A 20,000-nucleotide genomic window follows, 5' to 3' on the forward strand; every position below is an offset into this window, starting at 1 on the left:
TCATAAAATAGGCTAAAACGTATCTTCGGCAAACAAAAACAAACTATCAATTAATAGCATAATTTTGACATATCGGAATCTATGTTGATTTACTATTGCTAAAATATTTTCCCTAAATCTGGAACGTGAATTTTTCAAGCGTAAACGCAAGCACGCACACAATGCATGTGGCAAAATTGGTTCTCAATATAAAAATTTTATACGCACATTTTCATTTTGCACCGCATGTCACAAAAATAAATGATAATCTCAACAAAAAAACCGTTGAGGATTTTTTATGAACGTTTCAGGGGTAAAAAGGTAAAAAAACATATTTGTATGCATTAGGTAGGAGAAAAAATCATCATCGATAAATTAATCATCATTTGTTTGAGTGAAGAACGCCTTTTTAAAAGACTTCCGATTGCATGACCCTTCTTCCACCGGTTTCTTAAATAAATTTTTTGGTGGTAATTTTAAAGACTTTTCACAGCAAATTTATTTCATTTAGCGACAAACTCGAGCAATCAATTTCCAATGGCTTCTCTTTATTCAAGTTTCTTACCAACAAGAAATTTATATAATGCACGAAAAGGACCACTTGAGTTTATCGCCTATACGAAACAAACCTATAATAAGATAGTGACAGTGAAATTACCGCTGTGTAATTGTGTAACAAAACGATTCGTTTTGTTCTCATCATTAATTATATAATAGGAGTTTGGATTCCTGCCGTTTTCCAATTTATGGCTTTGCTCATTAGCTATTCAACCTGTCGTTCTTTTTGAATTAAATGTGTTTGAACACGGAAAAGAATATCAGGAGTCACAAATGATTATGGTGCTTGTTGAGAGCGCTGGGTGTGGTTTGCGGAATTTTGAAGTAATGCTTTTAGCTTGCAAAACCTAGAACGATCTGGACCGTCATAAAAGAGTTGGCAAGATTTGACATGTTCCACAAGGATATGTGCGCGACATGAAAAGTACTTGAAGAATAGTTAGGAGTTGACCACACGACAATTTTCAAACACCAGAATGCCATGGAAATGATTAGAAAAATGTCTAATTAAATGGAGCCTCATATCATACAAATCCAGAAAAAAGGACAGAAAACCGCTGCAAATTGCTGCTTGTGAAGCGGAAAAGGATATGTTTTAATATCGAATCATCACTGGATGAACAGTGGATTTATCACTAAAATCTAAAACGCAAAAGGGCTTATATACAGCCTAGTGAACCTGGTCCATCGTAATCACTGAGCAACGGTTATGCTTTCTTTATGTTAGGGTATGAACATGTTGGTGCACTATGAGCCGTCAAAATTTTGTGACACTATAAAGGGGCAATGCTATCGACAACATTTAATGCGTTAGAAGCCAGCTGTACGCATAGAATGGAATAATACAAAATCAAGCTTTTATTCTAAGTGCCATCGCGCGATCACATGTCACTGAATCGGCCAAAATATTGGATAATATTGGGGACGATATTTTATCCGCTGCATATACCAGACATTGCCCTTCATTAGTACCACTTGTTTGATTGTATGAGAAACAGCGCCTCACCTCGTATGAAAGTATCGAAATGGTATGTGCGAATCTGATTGCATCACTTGGGATGATATGATGAGCTCCAAGAACACGGAATCACCTGTAAGATGGGCGAAAGTAAAAGCTAACGACTTACACTGCTTTCATGAGGGTTATGTGTTGTGGTTGTAGTTAGATGTAATTGTTAAATAAAAAACGAAAAAAATCAATTCATACGCAATCTTGTTCTTAATATTCCTTATTGCACACCCCTATTCATTAGTGGTATGGATGTTGAATCCCTTTCGAATAAGTTGCTAACACATAGAGACACGTCATAGCACATATATCATTCGTTGTATCGCTGATTTTTTTTTAAAGATAGGTGTGGCTCTATGAAAAGCTGCAGATTAATCTCTTCCGCGTGGAGTCTTGTCACTTGGAGGCAATGATAGATTATAACTTATGGTATATTTACGACCAAGCATGAAAAAATATTTAAATGAACAAGGAATTCCATAGAACCCATTTCTACGAAATAAAATATGAAACAATTTATGTCAAAAATATGTTGATCTATTTTGTCCAATGCCAATCTATTAAATGCAGTTAATAGCAAAATTGTAACATGTTTGAAATTTCATTAGTTGAATATTACACACCCCGGTCAGCACTATGTTCCGTAGCATGGATGATCAGATGATACTAAATGCTAGATGGGCGTCGAATTGTTTACTGAACAATTTATAGCATACAGCATTACACAATCGTGATGCTTTACGCACTTCATCATCATCAAAACTATGCACTTTAATCTGCCCTAATTGACGTAGTTTTTTCTTGCGCCGCGGGGTTTTATATTTTCCGATATTTGCCACATGGCATCTTCGTCCAAATAATTTTCGAAATTTTCGAAGAAACCAATTATTTTTTCGTTTTTCTTGAATGGATAGCATCTAAAAAAAGTCAAATTGTATTAATATTGTATTCAATCAACTAATACATACACATTATATCAAAGATACAAACCCTTTCTTGAAACGTTTCATGTTCACAACAATATGGTACTGCTGCCAACGTTTCGAAAAATTCGTCGATCCCTCAGGGAGTAAATCAGGATTACCTATGTGTACAAATGTCAAATCTTGTAACACAAGCCCACTGTAATATAAAAGTTATAAGTTATAAGTTATTTATCAATATAAATGAAAAAGTAAAAAATCATTTCTGCAATGAGATATTTTACATATATGGAATACAGGGTGGATTCGTCTCAGCAAGAGCTTGTCTGTATGCACGAAAACTGGAGCTTGAATCAATCAGTGCACAGTATTCTTTTAATCCTTCAGTTATAGTTTTATGCCATTCCAACCTAAAATACATAAAATACACATATATTTGGATTATCATCAAACAAATTAATGAATTACGATAACGTTATATACCTTCTGATAGGGGCTGAATCAAGTGCCGATAATAGTGCTAGATAAGAATTGTAGTTATTTATTTTCCTAAGGTGTTTCATGATTTTTATGAACTTTATCACGTGCTTTTCTCTGTCTTTGCTGTCATTTTGCGAGAGAATTTGTGTGCGGGCCCTTTTTGAAAATAGAATATTGATTAGTGTTGCTACAAACAAAAAACAAAGAGGAAGAAATTACCAGTATGACATTTTATTGAAGTGTTCAGTAAATCGAGTCAAGTTTGGGGACCGTTCCTCGCATTGCTCCTGGGCCCAGATTAAAACTTCTGGTATTTCAATTTTCTGGAAAAGCTCGGCATCCAACAACGTCATTTGTTCGGCAATTTCAGCAGATTTCAGATCTAACAACGAAGGAAGCGATGTCATAACTGCACGCGAGGATAGCGTTTGAATGGTAAACGTTGCTTTTTGTTTAAAAATCAACACTTTCTCTATAAGTTTGACGCGGAGTAGTTTTGCCATGTTCAGATGTCCTGCGCTGACCAGTTGATATTTGAAGTTCATCAAAATTACAAGAAGACGCTCTGTTAGATCAGGAGCACTAAGCGAAAAACAAAGTTGATGACAAAAGAATGATTATTATATTTTTTCGGTGACTATTTGTATCGATACCTACGTAAGATCATTCACAACCCGGACTAGTAAGGAAAACGATTCTTTGGCTGCTTTTTGTTTGGCATCATTCAGTTGACAGTGGTATACCGTATACCGGTGAGACAGTTTTTGTATTAATTCCAATGGCGTTATAAATGTTCGAAATGTCGTGATGAACGCTTCTCCATATGCTGGTAAACAGTAAAAAAAAACTATATTTAATATTGCCATATTAACAAGACAAATACTTTTTCTAAACTTATAATTTCAGTGCATGTATCGAATAGTTTTTTAAATAAAAAAAATACAATATCAGCACATTCGTTTTGATATATATGTATATACACGAATTTAATTAATCTTATTGTTGAAAATCAAAACGCTTACCATCTTCTTCGCCTGTCGGTAAATTTGTTACCACAATCAAGAAGCATAAACAAGGGATTGAAAATAGTGCGATTCTTATAGATTATTGTTATCAGTGTTTAGCTATTTCCAAAAGGTAGGTCTGAAATGTAACTGCCATAAATGATAGTACACATCGTCGTAAGGACATAAGAACCCACATCTAGCAACGCTACACGCAAAAGCAGATGCCAATGACTAGCAGCTAATAGCTGAACCCATTCTATTTTAACTATCGTACAACACATGATGAACAATGTGATTACACATAAAACATTAAAAATAGGAGATTTGTGCATTTTATGAATTTTAACTTGTGTTGTACAAGTCACTTTAATTTGTTAAATCTAGATTATTATAATAGTATATGTATTCTTCCTTACCATCTGAGTTTTTCTGCACTCGTGTTGCGTGTATGATAAGTGCATCGGGATGCCCTCCTTTCACATCAGGACCGTCTTCGTTGTCCTTTTTGAATACAAGATAGTTGCTTACATCAAGTTCTTCCATCAGATTGATAGGTTGTTGATTTTCCGCTACACTCAGGCCGTTCTGGTTTTGTTGAAAAAAAAAAGAGAAACATGTAGTTATAAAAAAAAACGAAAATAGCTTCGAGTTATAAATAATATAAACAATAACAATATAATCAAATCAATAATTAAATATGTATAAACCAAATAAACTAAAAGTGTACCTTATTATTTCGCCTAAGTATCACTTCGACCTCCTCTTCTAGTGCTTTGCTGCTGCGGTGATCATCCACGGTTGTTGGTTCCACAATTACATCAGAAGAGTTTACTAGTATGCCACTAGTACTACTATTACTACAACTATTGTTATGATTATTTGCCGTACAGCTAGAGCCAATATTGTTACTAACAATAATGTTATTGCTCTTATTGTATTTATTGACTAGAATATTGCCGATTGTAATAATTTCTGGGTTTGAAACGGAAGGATATATAGTATCCGAAGCTTTAGTACTTGCATCACAAAGATGCAAATAGTCGCCAGAATTAGATTTCTGATTATCAACATTGCAATCGATTAGTTTGGCATTTCTGATCATTTTACCGCTTTCAGTACTAATAGTATCTGATTGATTCAAAACGTTTGTAGCACAAGAGCAAACGTCCTCACTCAATTCAGGTGTTAGATTCGGTACATTAGATACATAAAAAGAGCCAGCAGCAGTAACTGGGGTTGTGGACATAGAATTAGTAATAGCAGTAGTAGTAGAAGTACTAGTATAAACAATTTCAGATGTCGAAACTTTGCCAGTATCTGATTCGATGGTTGTTTCGCGATAATTGGGTGATAGTTTTGATTTTATCAAGAAAGCTCCGGTCACGTCCAAAGAATGACTGCATGTCGTTTTACTAATTCTCGATGATGGCGAAATTATTTTTTTGGAGGTTTGAGATTGGTACAATAAGTCTTGCATGATTTTTGGACTAGGAGGAGGTGTTGATGATGTGTTTTGGGTTTTGCTATTGATGCGCTGGCGTTTTGGTGGTAGGGCTGGTGGTTTACTGTTAATATTCGGCGAATCAGGTGGAGAAACAGGAGCTATGCGAGATGGAGACAAACTGGACAAAAAACAGTAATTTATAGGCAGAATAGAAAAAATTTAAAAACACCGGTGGACAAACAATAATATCGCACCTCATGGTATGACTGTGACATAGGCTATGGCTGGAAGATGAAGCGTTTTCCGATTGTGTCATATTGTAGGTATGCACGGAGTGACGCATAAACTCAGAGTGATTTTGAGTTGCACTGCCAAATATTTCCATATATGCCATAACTGAAAAGAACAAATGAAACATTGGTTACTGTTCTTATACGAGCAAGATTGTTGACTTGTATTTGTATTTTTACTAGGACCGAAAGAGTGAACAACGTAACGATGATCACAAATTTGTCATGACAAAAATAAATAAACAAACTATCTCAAAATCAGCAAGAAAAATGTAAAAAAAATCATTAAAGATTGGTGTCAATTATAAAAGCTATATTGAATCAACACAAACATAATTGATAGTTTTATTATGAATCAATTTCGTGTTCATGTAGCATACTTAAAATTGGTAGAGAATTGTTGGACTATTATTGTGAATGTGGGTTTATGTGCGGGGTTGTTGGTTTCGAATTCAAATGTGTAGGTCTAATATATAAAGCTACACTTTAAAATTAATGTAATTTTATGTTCCAGAGACCAACTTACCTGAATAAGCAACACTTTGAAACACTAAAGTGCGCGCATCGTAACATAGAGTTAAATTAGATAAATATTCCATTCATTTGATATTCTTATGGTGAAAATCATAATTCGACAACAACGTTCTATTTATAGTACCTCATTTATCAACATACCAACATTTTTCAACACAGGAATGGACAGCATGCGAGGACAAAGTCTATCTCAAAGCGCTTTGTTTTGCTATATAGAAATAGCATAATAAAGAGCATCGCACAAAAACTATGATCATGTTTGGATTATCAACATAGCATTTTTTCTGTATTTTTTTACCAATTCCTATATCTTTGTTTTGCATTTTTCGTCGATAACAATCAAAAGTAATGAATGTCCAAAGAAAAAACGTTTAATAGTTTTCCTGGAGCTAATTACCGTATATCGCATTTATCCTTTAACCTAGGTATATAAAAAGAAAGTATAACAAAAGAAGACCAATACTTACTATGTTTTTTTTTAATTGGCAGCGGTGGTGGTTCTTCTTGAAAACGGTTTATAAGTCTCGGCTCGATCAGACTTACATGTTTGTTGGACAAATTATCAAACATTTGCTGTCTGCTATGCAGTAACGAAGGTAAATTTTGTTTGGAAATATGTTCCAGCATAACCTGGGAGCTGTAATTTATGTGTGAAAATATAAATCAATAATATCGTACTAATATAATGAGCTTGAGTTAGTACCTTTGCTCAGAACCTATGTCGTCAACATTATCGTACTGTGAGGGGTGCCTTTCTTTTTTAATGCTTTGTGATCGCGTTTTAACCGGAAGTGCTGGAGGACGATCCGATGAAACTAGACAAGGAAATACATCATCGTTTCCCAACATATCGTCGAAATTTGTGTGTTCTCCCAGTTTTGGTACACTGTGGCTTGACGTAGCTTGAATCTCCGGCATATTAATTATTTGACATTCCTCACCGGGCAGAATGATCGTTTTTTTCATGCAATCTGCATTGTCTTGAGTCACAATTGTTTCGATGTTTTTCTTTAATGCCTGATGTTGATAGTGTTGTTGATTGTGTTGATGATGGAGAACATGTATCTGATGGAGATTCTGATGAACTTGTGGTTGACTAGCAGCGTTCATTGCACTATTTTGCAGCTTAGTGCCAGCATAAATCGCAGTGCAGCGAACTTCGTTTATACTATCTACAACTGATTCTGATCGATGTACATGAACAGTGGCGTTTTTTTGCTGAGTAATTGAAATTGCTCCTACATTATTATTATCACGACTAACACGCAATGAATACATAGACTCAATACCAGACTCATTGGAGTTTCGGTTATTCTGAACCCCTAGCTCATTGGTAACTATACCGTGTGCGATAGTATCATGCGGTTCATTCCAAAGAGCCGCCGATGTAGGAGAAGATATTATGCCGGTATTGATTGATGACTGACATCCTTGTGCGACATTAATTTCGTTGACCCCGGTTAGGGTACGTAGTTCCTCTTCGTCACGAGAGTTATTTAATGCTGAATCCAGCGATCCAGCGCTGGCACTTAGGAGACTAGAATTGTCTTCGGGTGATCGGGAACGAAGAGACATGCGATCTAATGCACCGCATCCCAAGAAGGTCGAATCGGAATTGCATTCAGATGTATCGTGAAATGAAAGGTTCTTTGAATGTTGGCTTTTGCGCTTCGGTGGCAACGGCGGCGGCTCATTCGAACGATCTGGCAATGGTGGTTTTGGTGGAGGCTCGCTTGATTCGCGTAATATACTCTCTGTACTATGTGATGCACGCACTGTTTTTAAACAAGTCTGTTCGAGAAGATCACGTTCACGTGGTGTTAGTGGTATATCGGGTAGAGAAGTTCGTTGACTAACCACATCCACGGTTGGACGCTGCAAGGTATTTGAACTTGCAATATGTTGCTTATTTCCATCTCGATCATTGAGTTTTTCATTAGCTAGATTCACTAGGTTGTTCACGGCGTTTTCAACTAGTTCAACTACCTCTTTCACGTTTTCTTTACTAAGTGAGGGACAATCTTCACCCTCTTTAGTGAGCAAGACTTCGTCACAAAGCTTCAGAAGATTACCGAGAGAAATGTACACATGGTTTGTTGCGTTGATGAATGCTGTACTATTCTCGTTTAATGTATAGGATTGCAGAGCTGTAAAAAATAAAACCAGATATGCAAGGATTACCGTAACGCGGTTTCCACTAATTCTTAATAAATAGGCAACTTACCAGTATGTACATTGGCAATTGATTCAAGTACAACCGTTCCGTTACCAGGTAACATTTCCAATTTATTCTTTAGAATGACATCTTTGAAATGTGTGAGAGCATTCTTTACCTGACGAACATGGTAATTAAGATCTTGAATGGGTTTTGCAGGTTCATCAGTTGTACTTTTACGGTTACTGCCCGAGCCTATGCGGGGGCTGTTGGGTGAATGGGACCTTCGGAAAAAAAGAAATTTGTATTTGTAGTTAAAAAGAAGACTGTTCGGCACATTATTTTCAGTCGTAGACGAATAGAATTCTCATTTTATATCACATTTTTTGTGTGAGGCATTGTTTAGCTCCTACTTTGTTTCTCATTGAGTTGTTATTTATTATTTGCACATTTCAAATGAATGTATAAACTACATATAACTGGTTTATATTATGTGTAATAAGTAAGATCCACTACTACACTTCTAAAAAATGTTTATAAGATATATTATATATTATATTCCCTGTAGCTATTTTTGGAAACAGTAGAACCATAAACATTCGAATCCCGCTTACCTTGTCATAGTACTGGTTGGCGTACGTATCTGCGAAATTTTTTCCAGGAAATCGTCTTTGAACGACCTTGCTCTTCGTGCCAGTTTGTTGCCACGAATGCTACCTTTGGGTCCTAATGTGCCGCATGTACCGTGTGAAACGCTATTATTTCCAATTTCTGCTGAGCAGCTTACAGTTGAACTAGTGTTAGCAGAATTGGAACCATTACCAAAGATGCTCGTATTAGCATGACGCCCGATGGAAACCGGAGTTGATGTGATCTCCACACTCACAGCAGAACTGCTGTCCATGTCTGAATAGAACAATAAATTAAGTAAATAATACTATATGTAAACGATAGAAATTTATTTTTTTATTACCCTTTTACGTGGAAAGTACTATGTTACTACACAAAAACAACCAATTTCATCGTTAGTCAGATAATAAAAATTCCAAATATTAGTGGAATAAATCGAATATTCAATGTGAACGAATACAATTGTGTTGTTGACAGGCGCAATGGTTATTTGGACAAAATAACTCAGCTTTTAAAATCAAACATATCTCACCATATTTAGCAAGCCTGGACCGTAAGGGAAGTAGATAATGTACTAAAATACTAAACGTATTTTCATCAAGTCTCTAGTATCCCCTTTAAACAATTGAATTGCAGAGATAATGTTTTAAGATAAAATGCTGATAAAGGTTTCAAATACAGCTTCTACAATATTCATACCGACTTGGATCATAATAGGATGTATGATTGAATAACACATGACGAATTATGGAGCAAAGACAATGAGTTGGCAGCGATACTCACCATTTACTGCATCTGATGAGGTTCCTATGCGATCTTCCTTTGAAGTGGCCATTCCGATTCGTAAGCAAAATTTGACAGCTAGTAATAATGCTCTACCGTTTCCCAAACGTTGAGAAATTTGTTTTTCTCTTTGCCTTAAGGAAAACTGACTCACTGCAGCTTTGTATTAACTAAATGATAATAGTACACTTTAAGTGTATAACTGAAAAAAGTAAATAAACACGTGTTATTCACAAAGAAAACTATCAACATTAGAGGCTCTTAACATTTGCAATAAAAAGCATGATATCTAATTTTCACAACATCTATGCAATGTATGATTACTCATTACTAGACGCTTTAAGGCGGTATTTTAAATCTGTTTGAATCCCTTCTGCCATGCCCTGTGTAATTGCATTGCACTGAAGAAAACCCAACATCATCCGTAAGTCGTGTTTTACAAGGGAATTGTTCACCAAATCAAACAATACCTCTAAGCTGATCCTTAACTATAGATATATTAAAACACCAAGAAAGCCTCATCTGCATGCAGTAATCCATTGTAATTCGTATACATGTGTACACACACAAAAGCCGCACACTTCCACGAATTTAGTAAAATTTCTTCCACAATTTGTACGCACTTCCACAATTTATGCGCTTATAAAACCTTATAAAACCACTACTTTGAACGATCCCAGAAGTGACACCAACCTACCAAATGCTCAAAATAACTAATGACTTTTTTGTATTACCCGGTAATTTGATGTTTTACATGTTCTATTGTCCCAACGAAATCCAACGGTGGTGTGGTGGATACGAAAATGTTTTAATACGTTACATGAATATAAGAATAAGCCAAGTTGCGTGGATGCCGGAACGAATTCATTCGACACAATCACAAAGCGACTAGTTCGTTCCACTGGTAATCTTTTTCAAAACAGACACCATTTCTTAAGATGCTATATTATAAATTGTTTTTTCTTCCAACACAATCCATCTTCTCAAAAGAGAAGCTGAGAAGCTAGCTTTATCTTGGGAGGTATCTAAATAATTTTAGGAACTCGCACTTGCTTCACACAAAACAATACGTGTATGTGTAGACACACTGAACATACGCACTCATGTTGCATTACATGCTTACGTGAAGCATTGAATGTACATCACTCGGATATCGTTTTTCAACCAGTTTTTGTGCAATATATTTTAACTTATGAAAAGATACAAAATATTGCCATTTGCAACATGAAGTTCAGTTTGCACCAAGTTAACCGCAGTCTCCAAATTCCGAGAAAAAAATCTTACTTCCAAGTATTTGTGACATACTTGTGTCGCAGTACTTTCGCTCCTTTCTGAGAAAACTTTGCTTTCATTCTATTTATTTACGCTCATGATGTTTTCGCCCCTCATTATCGCGTGAAATTCGCCGTCCGCTGAAAAGTCCACATGTGAATTTCGCCGGTCTGAAAACAACCACAAATGAGAAAACGCTAAATTTTAGGTTCAAGCAAAGCAAAAACAAAAATCAAATAACAGTAAAAATGCTTCAATCCGAATTTGTGAAACACTGTTTAAAATTCGTTGAGATTTCACAAGAACTGAACGACAACTGGGAAATTGTGTCAACACCCAACTGTGAAGATTACCTCCGTACCACGAAATTATTCCGCAGGAAGGAAACGATTTGTGAACAGGAAGAGTTGCACGATGAAATACCGGGGCTAGAGCATAACGATCCATCCAGTGCAGTCGTTTCAACAATGCTCAAGGACGAAGTGTATATGATAGAATACCATGTTGTGTACAGTTTTAGCTATCAAGTACCTGTGCTGTACCTCAATATTCAAGACTCAAGTATGCTAAAAGTATAGTGATTTGTTAACAATTAGAATTCACCCAAGCTTACTTTACAGGAGGCAAAATATTAAATTTGCATTCTGCGTGGAAATTACTGGAAGCGTTTAAAGGATTCGGTTCGAAAGGAATTTATCAGGCTGTGACGCAAACAGAACATCCCATTCTTTATCGGCCCTATTTATGTATACATCCGTGTAAAACTCAAGACATTTTCGACAGCCTACCCAGTACCAAGCAACCCATAGTTACATTTCTATCAACCTACGGGCCTCTCGTAAAACTTGATATTGATCCTCGCTACGGTTTGAAGTAATGGTATTGCTCGTGCAGTAAGATACCTTTAACATTCTAAATCCATTCTAATATCGGTTTTTTCAGACACCATTGCAAATATTTCAGCTAGCTAATAAAAAGACTATATTATTGCGATTCCTGTGATCAATTTTATCCCAAACTTATCAAAGCTCGATGTGACTGTTTTATAAAAAATGTCAGAACTTCACCCAGGAGCATAAACGCAAGCATAAGCTCGTTGTTTTGGTCTCCCTCGTCCCTGATCCCTCTCTTTTGTATGGGTATGGAGTTCCTCGAGGTTGGAAACCCGAGTTTAGAAATCGCTGGAAACAAGTTGGAAACTTCTTAACATTTCTCATTCTATTTTACAAAACTCGCGACGCACCTGGGTATTCGAGACAGAATAAGTAAGAAAATTCGAGACTCGAGAGAAATATAAAGTGACCCGAGACCGCACTTAACAGTACTTTCTTAGTAGTTTCAGCAACTTATTGTGATTGTTTGGCAAATAGGTTTAGTCGAGAGTGCATGTGTTTTTATTTGTGGTGCCTTTTATAATACGAATAAAGTCCAAGCGTCGTATAATTTGTAAATTATTTCGGAAAGACCACAATGGAATCAAACAACGAAACATATCTTGGATTCGATCTCAGCACACAGAAGGTAATTAGTCGTATTTAAAATATAATTGCCGACTTGTCGGCAGACATTCCGCAGTCGTATTTAAAAAATACGATTTCCCATTCGTATTCCGGAATAATATTCACAGCATTTTTTTTTTTGAAGAAAAATCATTTATGTTTTGCATTCCTATATACCTTATCAACTGTTCGTTGGCAATAAAGCTGACTTGTTTTCCTTCGTAATCTTCAATTCGCTATCGTCCTTATCATTAAATACAGGGCAATCTAAGCAAACAACGTTTCTTTGTCGGAAATGGAATGTTCTAGACATTTGTCCAGATGGCTAAAGATTTTTTTAAAGATTTTGTGTATTAAATAAGGCTCCAAAGCTGGTTATCATATCACTTATTATCTGTTTTTCAGTTAAAAGCTGTGCTCCTTAACTTCAAGCTGGACAACATCGCACATGCAGAGGTCATGTTTGATTCAGATTTGCCAGAGTTCCGAACGGTTGGTGGAGTGAATGCCGGAAGGACAAAGAATGAGTAAATATTTATTTGCAATTTTGCACAATTTTTTTTTGTAAGAATACATTGTTTTCAGGTTCTATGTTCATCCAGTAATGTGGATAAAGGCCGTCGATATGGTTCTGGATCGTATTATAATGCAAGGAGCTGACCTTAGTACTGTAGTTGCTCTCAGTGGTTCTGCACAACAGCATGGTTGCTTGTTTTGGTCACGGGCTGGAATAGAATCGCTTCGTAATTTAGATGCTGACAAATTTCTACACACACAAATTGATGATTCTGCTTTTACCATTCATCGCACACCAATCTGGATGGATGGCACGACAAGTCTTCAGTGCGAGGAAATGGAGACAGCTGTTGGAGGGCGAGAAAAAATGGTGGAAATAACGGGTTCTAAGTGCTATGAGCGATTTTCCGGGCCACAAATTCGTAAAATATTTCAAAACCGTCCAGACTGCTATCGAAATACTGAGCGAATTTCGCTTGTTAGCAGTTTCTTAGCATCTATTTTTCTTGGCGACGTCGCTCCTATTGACTGCGCTGATGGTTCTGGAATGAATTTGCTAGATATACAATCCCAAGATTGGTCCGATATATGCTTAAACGCATGTGCTCCCGGACTATATGCCAAACTTGACAAACCTGCGCCAACTAGCAGCGTAATTGGAAATATTGGCTCTTTTTTTGTGAAGCGATACAATTTTAACGCAACATGTGAAGTAGTTACATTTACTGGAGATAATTTGTCTGCATTAGCCGGTATGAATGTAGGCCATGATTGGTTGGCATTATCTCTAGGTACAAGTGATACGGTTATGATGAAGTTGAATTCTCCTTCAAATTTTTCTGAGGGACATGTTCTTGTTCATCCAACTGATGAAGGTTACATGGGTATGTTATGGTACGTATCAAGAAAGACATAACAACTATTTATCAATTATATCAATGTATATACATTGCCGATTGTGATTTCTTTCAATATTACTTATAGTTTCAGAAATGGTTCACTTGTACGTGAAATTTTCAAGCACGAAGAGGCGAATGATTCCTGGGAACAATTCAATGAGCTGCTTGATTCAACTCCCAGAGGCAATTTTGGAAACATAGCGCTTCATTTCATATCAAAAGAAATTTTGCCACCAGTGAAAGGTACACTTCGTTGGAACAAAACGTCATCTCTTCAAAATGCTGAAAAAGCCAAAGGAGTGCTTAAATATAGTTCACCACAGTCAGAGATTAGAGCACTTATAGAAGGGCAGATGCTAACGAGGAAGTCATATGCTTCCGAAATGGGCTTCAGTTTCGAAGAAAAAACTAAAATCCTTGCAACTGGTGGGGCATCAGCAAATCATTCAATACTTCAAGTGATTTCGGACGTCTTTAATGCTCAGGTCTATACGCAGAAAACAACTGAAGCTGCTTTGCTTGGAGCAGCATATCGTGCCAAATACGTATTATCTGTGCACCGAGCAAAGGCGTCTGCTATTGTTGATAACAAGTTATCAATTCCTACGTACTATGATTTCATCGCCAAATTTCATCAGCATTCGCCATTGCATGTATGTGATCCTAGCAAGGATAGCGAAGAAATTTATGGACCAATGATAAAACGGTACAAAGAAATGGTTAGCTATATGATGAAACATCAAGTATGATTGAACAAATTTAAAGTTCAAAAGTTGTACATTCCAATCGCCTTTTATGCATCAAGAGTGACTTGTAATCTATTAACTGTTATATTTTATTTTACTTTTTCTTGCTTTACGAGTTTATCCAATGTTATTTATAACGCAATTTATATTGCCTTTTTTGAATATTTTGTATTTTACTACAATTTGATTGAACTAAAATAATTTATCATTGGTCCTATTATATTAAAACAGCAGTATGAGATACTAAAACATTTGTTGTCTTATGACTTTTTTCCATTTTTGTAATTGTAGCGTTTATTCAGTCGAAGGTTGACTGAAGGTTGGATTGATCAATGCTCATGAATAAAACGAGAAAAAAATAAAATGACGATGTTCAACATAACGGATCTTTATTGTAAAAATGCACATTACATAAGCAGTATTTATTCAAATTTTCTAACAACTACTTAGTCATGAGATAATTCGTCTTACTTTTATGAAGAGCATTATGCTAGGCTAGCATAATTTACGTGCATCAATTCAGCAACAATATCAGTGAGCCGTGAAATGTGTCTTAGATTGGTTATTAGCAGTGAAATTTTACCGACGGTGGACAGTAATTAGTATTTAATGGTGTTGTTGACTGGAAAAGAACGTCGCAGCCCCATGCACTTCTCACGGTCAATGAATAACGCATCCACTTTCTGTTTCAGATTACTCTCTAGTTGAGATTTGGTTCGCAGCAACTGCTGATGTTGTGCTTCTGCCTCCTGAAGCTTTCGATGAAGCGTAGCAATCGAGTCTTGGATTGTGCATACTTCCTCCACGAGCCGTAAATGAGCATTGTCACTTAACAAAGAGATGCGAAGGAATTTATAGTCGTTAGTAAGGAAAATGATCCTTCAACGTTGAGTAAATGGCTTACCGACACATCTCTATTCCTGGACGATGCGCCCTTGCTTCAAGGCGCGTATGAGCCACTTTCATTGGATTGGATTTGTCATTAATTGCCTTGCGCAACAATTCAATGTGCTTTTCAACATCGAAAATTTCTTGCTGCGTCTGTTGATGCCATAGACAAAGAATGATAAAATTAGCATACTGATTACAGAATTAAATATCTTCATATTACTTTGTGTAAATGTAGCTGCATTTTGCTTTTGGCCTCTAACATCTCGGAGGCGCGATTATTAAAAGCATTATTAGTATTGCTCCAGCAATCCCACACCGATGTTGCCACTGCGTTGATAAGTGATTCTGCATCGCTGCGAAGTTGGCAGGATTTCGATCTTTCCGAATGCGAACTTGCAAGTGGTGTAAAGCAGTAAAAGGGAAACAAATAATAAAACAGCTATAGTTTTAATTAACTTCTATAAACTAAATGAATCAAAAAATAAAAACTATTTGTTGAAAAGACTGTGTCTCAAAATGAGACTATACATTCAAATACTTCGCCTTATTACTTATTGATTCTTGTGCTGCTCGAACCAGACCAAGTACCCGGGGTGCTAACGGTGGGATCATACTTCTCGATACCTCCATAATAATTGATACCTCGACTATAGTTGTTTAGCTGTGAATGTATTGAAAGATAAAACCACGACATTTTGTACTATAATAACAATTATTCTTATATTTTACCTGATGGCAGATGGAGTCGATGCCCAAAGCGGACTCTTTATGACTTATGTCATCCTCCAAGGAATGCTGTGCAGCTCTACAATCAGCTAGTTGTCTAGTAATTTTTGCTAACAACTGTGACAACTTTTCCTGGCAAGAGCGCAAGTTGTCTACCTCAACAAGCAGACTTTTTTCCACGTGATCATGTACCAACTCGATTCCTTTGCGCGATTCACGGTGGTATAAACATTCTTGTGCAATGTGCAGAGGCGGTTCCAAATCCTGTAAAGACTTTTGTACATTTCTTTTGGTGTCAGTCAATTGTGCGGACTCAGCAATAAGTTTTTCCAGCTCTGTTGTCAATTCGTTGCGCCAGAAAGTTATGTCAGTTATGCGCTCTCCAAGACGTCGAGCAGCGTCTCTTTGTCCTTGCGAAGTTTTTTCGTCTGTTTCGCGCATTAAGCGAACTGCTTCTGATCGAACTTTTTCTGAATAATTTCGATTTTTATCTGCATCAGCGTATGTTGATACGTTTGATGTGGTCCATTCGTTTGGAGTATATCGCGTGTACAGGGCGGAGCGGGCAGCATGTTGTGGATTACGTTCGAAGCCAGTAACTAAATTCGGAAACGTTACTGGATCGCTGCACATAATCGATGGCGAGTATGAAGAAGCGACAAGTTGATTTGTAATAGGCTGCTCATGCAAAGGAGTTACTTCAACTGCTTCATAACCCATCGTCGGTCGCCAAGGATGCGACCGTGGAGTCTGATAAAATAATGTACCAGTCTTGGCTGGTGGACCGGATATCTGCTCCATGTTGTGCGTTGCATGTGTCGTCGAACTCCAAGGCTGTAATAAGATTTAACGCTATGTATATCCATGAGCTGGTCTATTGAAGTTATAGTTAATAAAACCAGTACTCTAAATTAATGATGCAGAGATTACAGTTTCATTAGCTGTCAAAAACATGGCATTTCATATTTAGCGTTCTTATTGAATTCAAAAGTGTTGTAACGATAGTTCCTGTTTTGAGGTCCTCGAGCTACATTGACATAACTTCGATATCAATAAATTGAACATGGATTTAACATCACTATAATGACCTCGTTTCGTTTATGGATCAACACTGCATGGCTTTTTAAATAACGATTTGGCTGTTGGTGTTACTATGGTCACCGTTGGAAGTTATTTTTTTCACGAGGTCGATTAAATTCTATTTTGACCGATGTTGACCTTTTGAAATAGCAAAAAGGAAAATAATGAACGAAAAACAAATAGTGTAGATGGGTCTAATGTGTGTTAAACTGATTTAACTGTTACTGTGCATTTCTATAACATATTTTTGAAGAGATTGTTTATTTTTCTAAATGTGCATCTTTGACGTATTACTACTGAAAAACTATATATTTACTTGCACTTCATATGCCATCGTTGGTGGTATCTGACAACTTTACGCCTGTCTGCTAAGGTTTGTAATAGTATGTTTGATGAATATGATACATTTATCTCGGCAATTGAAAATAAAATAAAGTAAATAAAGTATTATACGTCAACAGTTGAGTTATTATTCCAATCTCTTATTATCTGGTTGCTTAAATTGTTTGAGCTCAACATAACAATAGTCGCTACAACTGAAAAACATTGAACGGAACTTAGTTAGAACAACTTCTTCCTAATAACACTAATTACTGGTAGAATGCACAAGCGACACAACGCACAGTTTTGCAAAAAAGTATTGACGCGAACTTCTCAAGGGAACTGTTTCAAATAGGAGTAAAGAGAAACCTATTTTTCAGGAAAATTATGGTTGAATCTCTATATATGAATGAAGAAGTAGGATTATTGAATATAGTTCACTTGAAACACGTGCTGGAAATTTTCCCTTCTTCACTCACTGACGGTTGCTTTCGAAATGAAGCAGCTAAACGCAGGTATAATATTGGAATATCTGTAGAGGTAGCATGGAGCAGTTTGAAAGTATGTCGATGCGCAGGAATGTTGCGGTACAGCCAAATCGATTTCCCGCGAACACTAGCAGAACCGACAGGTCTTAATATTGATACTATACAAGATTTGGGCCTAGTTCACATGAACCTATTATTTAGTACTTTCATTCGCTAAACTATAATAAATAATGTTGAGAGGTGTATCTGCTATACAAGCAAATGAAGAAATGTTTAAATATAACATTTTGAATATATTCATTTAAATTTATCTAATTGAAAAAGGTTGCACTGCAAACAATGCTATGATGTGATGTGAGATACCATCAGTTAGCGGAAAATTTACGTACCAAAATGTATCATAAGCACATATTTGAATGCTTATTAATACAGTTGATCAGTACTCTTTGATTTTATACTCTTGTAGATGGGTGGAAACCAAGCAAATCGAATAATTCAGAACGCGACGCAACGATTTGTGTGGGTTGTATAATCCATAATACCAAGGAAATGGTACCGTCTGAAGATAATAAAGGCAAAATCATACGATGAAACGGAGAGTAATTTCCAAACGAAATGTTTGCAATCAACATGTTAGATAAAATAAAAATATAACGCGTCGGCGCAATATTTCCGCTTTGCGGATGTTTTGAGAGCAAACATGTTTGTTTCATTTGGTAGACTGGCAAATTTGAAGAGCAATCATTTAACAAAAAAAACATATATATCGGATCTAACAGGATCGGATTTTAGAAATCGTTTCATACTTAAAAAGCTTTAAGTTTTTTTGGAATTTGATTTTCTTGAAAAGCTTTAAGTTTGTTTGGTATTTAATTTTCATGATATTAACAAAAAATGAATAAACTGAGCATTGATTTACTTATCTTTGTTGACTGACTATTTCACTCATCCATTAGAGATATCGTAGCAATCTAATGTTATAATACATTGTATTTCAAATATCTACACGGCAGTGAATCTTGGGGAATATTCAAAAATATTCTTTAAAAAATGCTGTAGCTATTCTGTAAAGGACAAAACAAATAAAAGGGACATTTGATACATTGATTAGTACATCCACAGATCACCGTTAACTTAAGACTTTCGATTCCTTTCGTCGTTTTTGGTTTATGCAATAGAGACTCTTGGGATCATGAGTAGCATAGATGCTGTTGAATTGCTTTCTGCCTGTATACTAAACAAAGAAACAAAAGAGAATGAGTGTGTTCTAGAGAGTATTCAATGTTTCCCTATGCAGTCTATAGCTCTCTCATGAATGGTCCTTAATGGCTTGACTCTTAAATATAGCAAAGAAGGACTATAAAAAAATGCGCCTGTATCATACACGAAACTTACTTGACATGCGATTCTTAAGATACTTATAATGATATTCAATGTCACAATAAATATATTACGTAAGCATTGGTTTGATGACCTACAAATACTTCTGTCCATTTTACTGGTATAATTCTAGGTCACGCTTCGCTTTATTTTTATTATATATACCATATATTGTATCAAACATGTTGTATTGTAAAAAAACGTTTTATTAGAATTGTAACATTTATATAATCATTTGAAATTACTTGCATGAAAATCGTGTTCCAATTTTTAGGCAGTTTCCATTTTCCCAACCAATTAATTACGCAAAATCGATGTCTTCACGGGGTTCTGGAAATTGGAAAATCTTTTTAGAGACAAGAGAAAGCTATACGGAATGGTTGTGAAAAA

The 20,000-nt window shown here is 36.0% G+C and overlaps 4 protein-coding genes across 9 annotated transcripts in view; 2 read left to right on the forward strand and 2 right to left on the reverse strand.

The window, feature by feature from the left end:
• LOC125953339 (guanine nucleotide-releasing factor 2) overlaps positions 1-11,471 on the reverse strand; it is an 11,947-nt gene extending 476 nt beyond the window's left edge. The window contains exons 1-17 of one of the 2 annotated variants that reach the window (XM_049682835.1): positions 11,418-11,471; positions 10,527-11,234; positions 9,793-9,994; positions 8,994-9,285; positions 8,449-8,663; positions 6,928-8,371; positions 6,692-6,861; positions 6,217-6,240; positions 5,655-5,796; positions 4,684-5,578; positions 4,373-4,541; positions 3,607-3,775; positions 3,169-3,531; positions 2,953-3,105; positions 2,754-2,879; positions 2,537-2,668; positions 1-2,463 (exon numbers count right to left, since the gene is read on the reverse strand). The exon at positions 1-2,463 is cut by the window's left edge and continues 476 nt beyond it. In XM_049682835.1, the coding sequence (XP_049538792.1) occupies positions 2,328-2,463; positions 2,537-2,668; positions 2,754-2,879; positions 2,953-3,105; positions 3,169-3,531; positions 3,607-3,775; positions 4,373-4,541; positions 4,684-5,578; positions 5,655-5,796; positions 6,217-6,240; positions 6,692-6,861; positions 6,928-8,371; positions 8,449-8,663; positions 8,994-9,285; positions 9,793-9,844 (4,482 nt within the window). In that variant the 5' untranslated portion in view covers positions 9,845-9,994; positions 10,527-11,234; positions 11,418-11,471 and the 3' untranslated portion in view covers positions 1-2,327. The remainder of the gene's footprint in view (positions 2,464-2,536; positions 2,669-2,753; positions 2,880-2,952; positions 3,106-3,168; positions 3,532-3,606; positions 3,776-4,372; positions 4,542-4,683; positions 5,579-5,654; positions 5,797-6,216; positions 6,241-6,691; positions 6,862-6,927; positions 8,372-8,448; positions 8,664-8,993; positions 9,286-9,792; positions 9,995-10,526; positions 11,235-11,417) is intronic. The other variant, XM_049682843.1, reaches the window with a different exon arrangement.
• Positions 11,258-12,136, forward strand: LOC125953381 (ubiquitin-like-conjugating enzyme ATG10). Its single transcript, XM_049682917.1, has 3 exons — positions 11,258-11,625; positions 11,685-11,937; positions 12,007-12,136. The coding sequence occupies exons 1-3, from the start codon at positions 11,313-11,315 to the stop codon at positions 12,029-12,031; spliced, it is 591 nt and encodes a 196-aa protein (XP_049538874.1). The 5' UTR covers positions 11,258-11,312; the 3' UTR covers positions 12,032-12,136.
• Positions 12,137-12,444: 308 nt separating this feature from the next.
• Positions 12,445-15,106, forward strand: LOC125953354 (xylulose kinase). 4 transcript variants are annotated; one of them, XM_049682856.1, is made up of 4 exons: positions 12,445-12,585; positions 12,969-13,090; positions 13,149-13,973; positions 14,064-15,106. In XM_049682856.1, the coding sequence occupies exons 1-4, from the start codon at positions 12,535-12,537 to the stop codon at positions 14,725-14,727; spliced, it is 1,662 nt and encodes a 553-aa protein (XP_049538813.1). In that variant the 5' UTR covers positions 12,445-12,534; the 3' UTR covers positions 14,728-15,106. The 4 variants fall into 4 exon arrangements, with proteins under 4 accessions (XP_049538813.1, XP_049538835.1, XP_049538829.1 ...); XM_049682878.1 differs by lacking the exon at positions 14,064-15,106 and having other exon boundaries at positions 13,166-13,307; XM_049682872.1 differs by lacking the exon at positions 12,445-12,585 and having other exon boundaries at positions 12,968-13,090; positions 13,166-13,973.
• Positions 15,107-15,323: 217 nt separating this feature from the next.
• LOC125953377 (tektin-3-like) lies at positions 15,324-18,739 on the reverse strand. Of its 2 annotated transcripts, XM_049682903.1 has the most exons (7): positions 18,184-18,208; positions 17,738-17,957; positions 16,345-17,175; positions 16,167-16,276; positions 15,836-16,007; positions 15,629-15,765; positions 15,324-15,552 (listed from the first exon to the last, which is right to left on the reverse strand). In XM_049682903.1, exons 2-7 carry the CDS (start codon positions 17,753-17,755, stop codon positions 15,324-15,326), a joined length of 1,497 nt encoding a protein of 498 aa, XP_049538860.1. In that variant the 5' UTR covers positions 17,756-17,957; positions 18,184-18,208. The 2 variants fall into 2 exon arrangements, with proteins under 2 accessions (XP_049538860.1, XP_049538849.1); XM_049682892.1 differs by having other exon boundaries at positions 17,738-18,739.
• Positions 18,740-20,000: the final 1,261 nt, after the last annotated feature.

This window comes from Anopheles darlingi, chromosome X (assembly GCF_943734745.1).
Source record: "Anopheles darlingi chromosome X, idAnoDarlMG_H_01, whole genome shotgun sequence".
NCBI classification, from domain to species: Eukaryota; Metazoa; Arthropoda; class Insecta; order Diptera; family Culicidae; genus Anopheles; species Anopheles darlingi.

Bases quoted from the DNA above. Each gene is read 5' to 3' on its own strand.
- LOC125953377 (XM_049682892.1), bottom strand. The intron at 15,766-15,835 runs GTAATATGAAGA...TGGCATCAACAG, and splicing joins TGCAGCTACATTTACACAAA to ACGCAGCAAGAAATTTTCGA. The intron at 15,553-15,628 runs GTAAGCCATTTA...CTCTTTGTTAAG, and splicing joins CCAGGAATAGAGATGTGTCG to TGACAATGCTCATTTACGGC.
- LOC125953381 (XM_049682917.1), top strand. From the start codon at position 11,313: ATGCTTCAATCCGAATTTGTGAAACACTGTTTAAAATTCGTTGAGATT. The intron at 11,626-11,684 runs GTATGCTAAAAG...CTTACTTTACAG, and splicing joins CCTCAATATTCAAGACTCAA to GAGGCAAAATATTAAATTTG. The intron at 11,938-12,006 runs GTAATGGTATTG...CGGTTTTTTCAG, and splicing joins GATCCTCGCTACGGTTTGAA to ACACCATTGCAAATATTTCA.
- LOC125953354 (XM_049682856.1), top strand. From the start codon at position 12,535: ATGGAATCAAACAACGAAACATATCTTGGATTCGATCTCAGCACACAG. The intron at 12,586-12,968 runs GTAATTAGTCGT...TCTGTTTTTCAG, and splicing joins TCGATCTCAGCACACAGAAG to TTAAAAGCTGTGCTCCTTAA. The intron at 13,974-14,063 runs GTACGTATCAAG...TATTACTTATAG, and splicing joins GGTTACATGGGTATGTTATG to TTTCAGAAATGGTTCACTTG.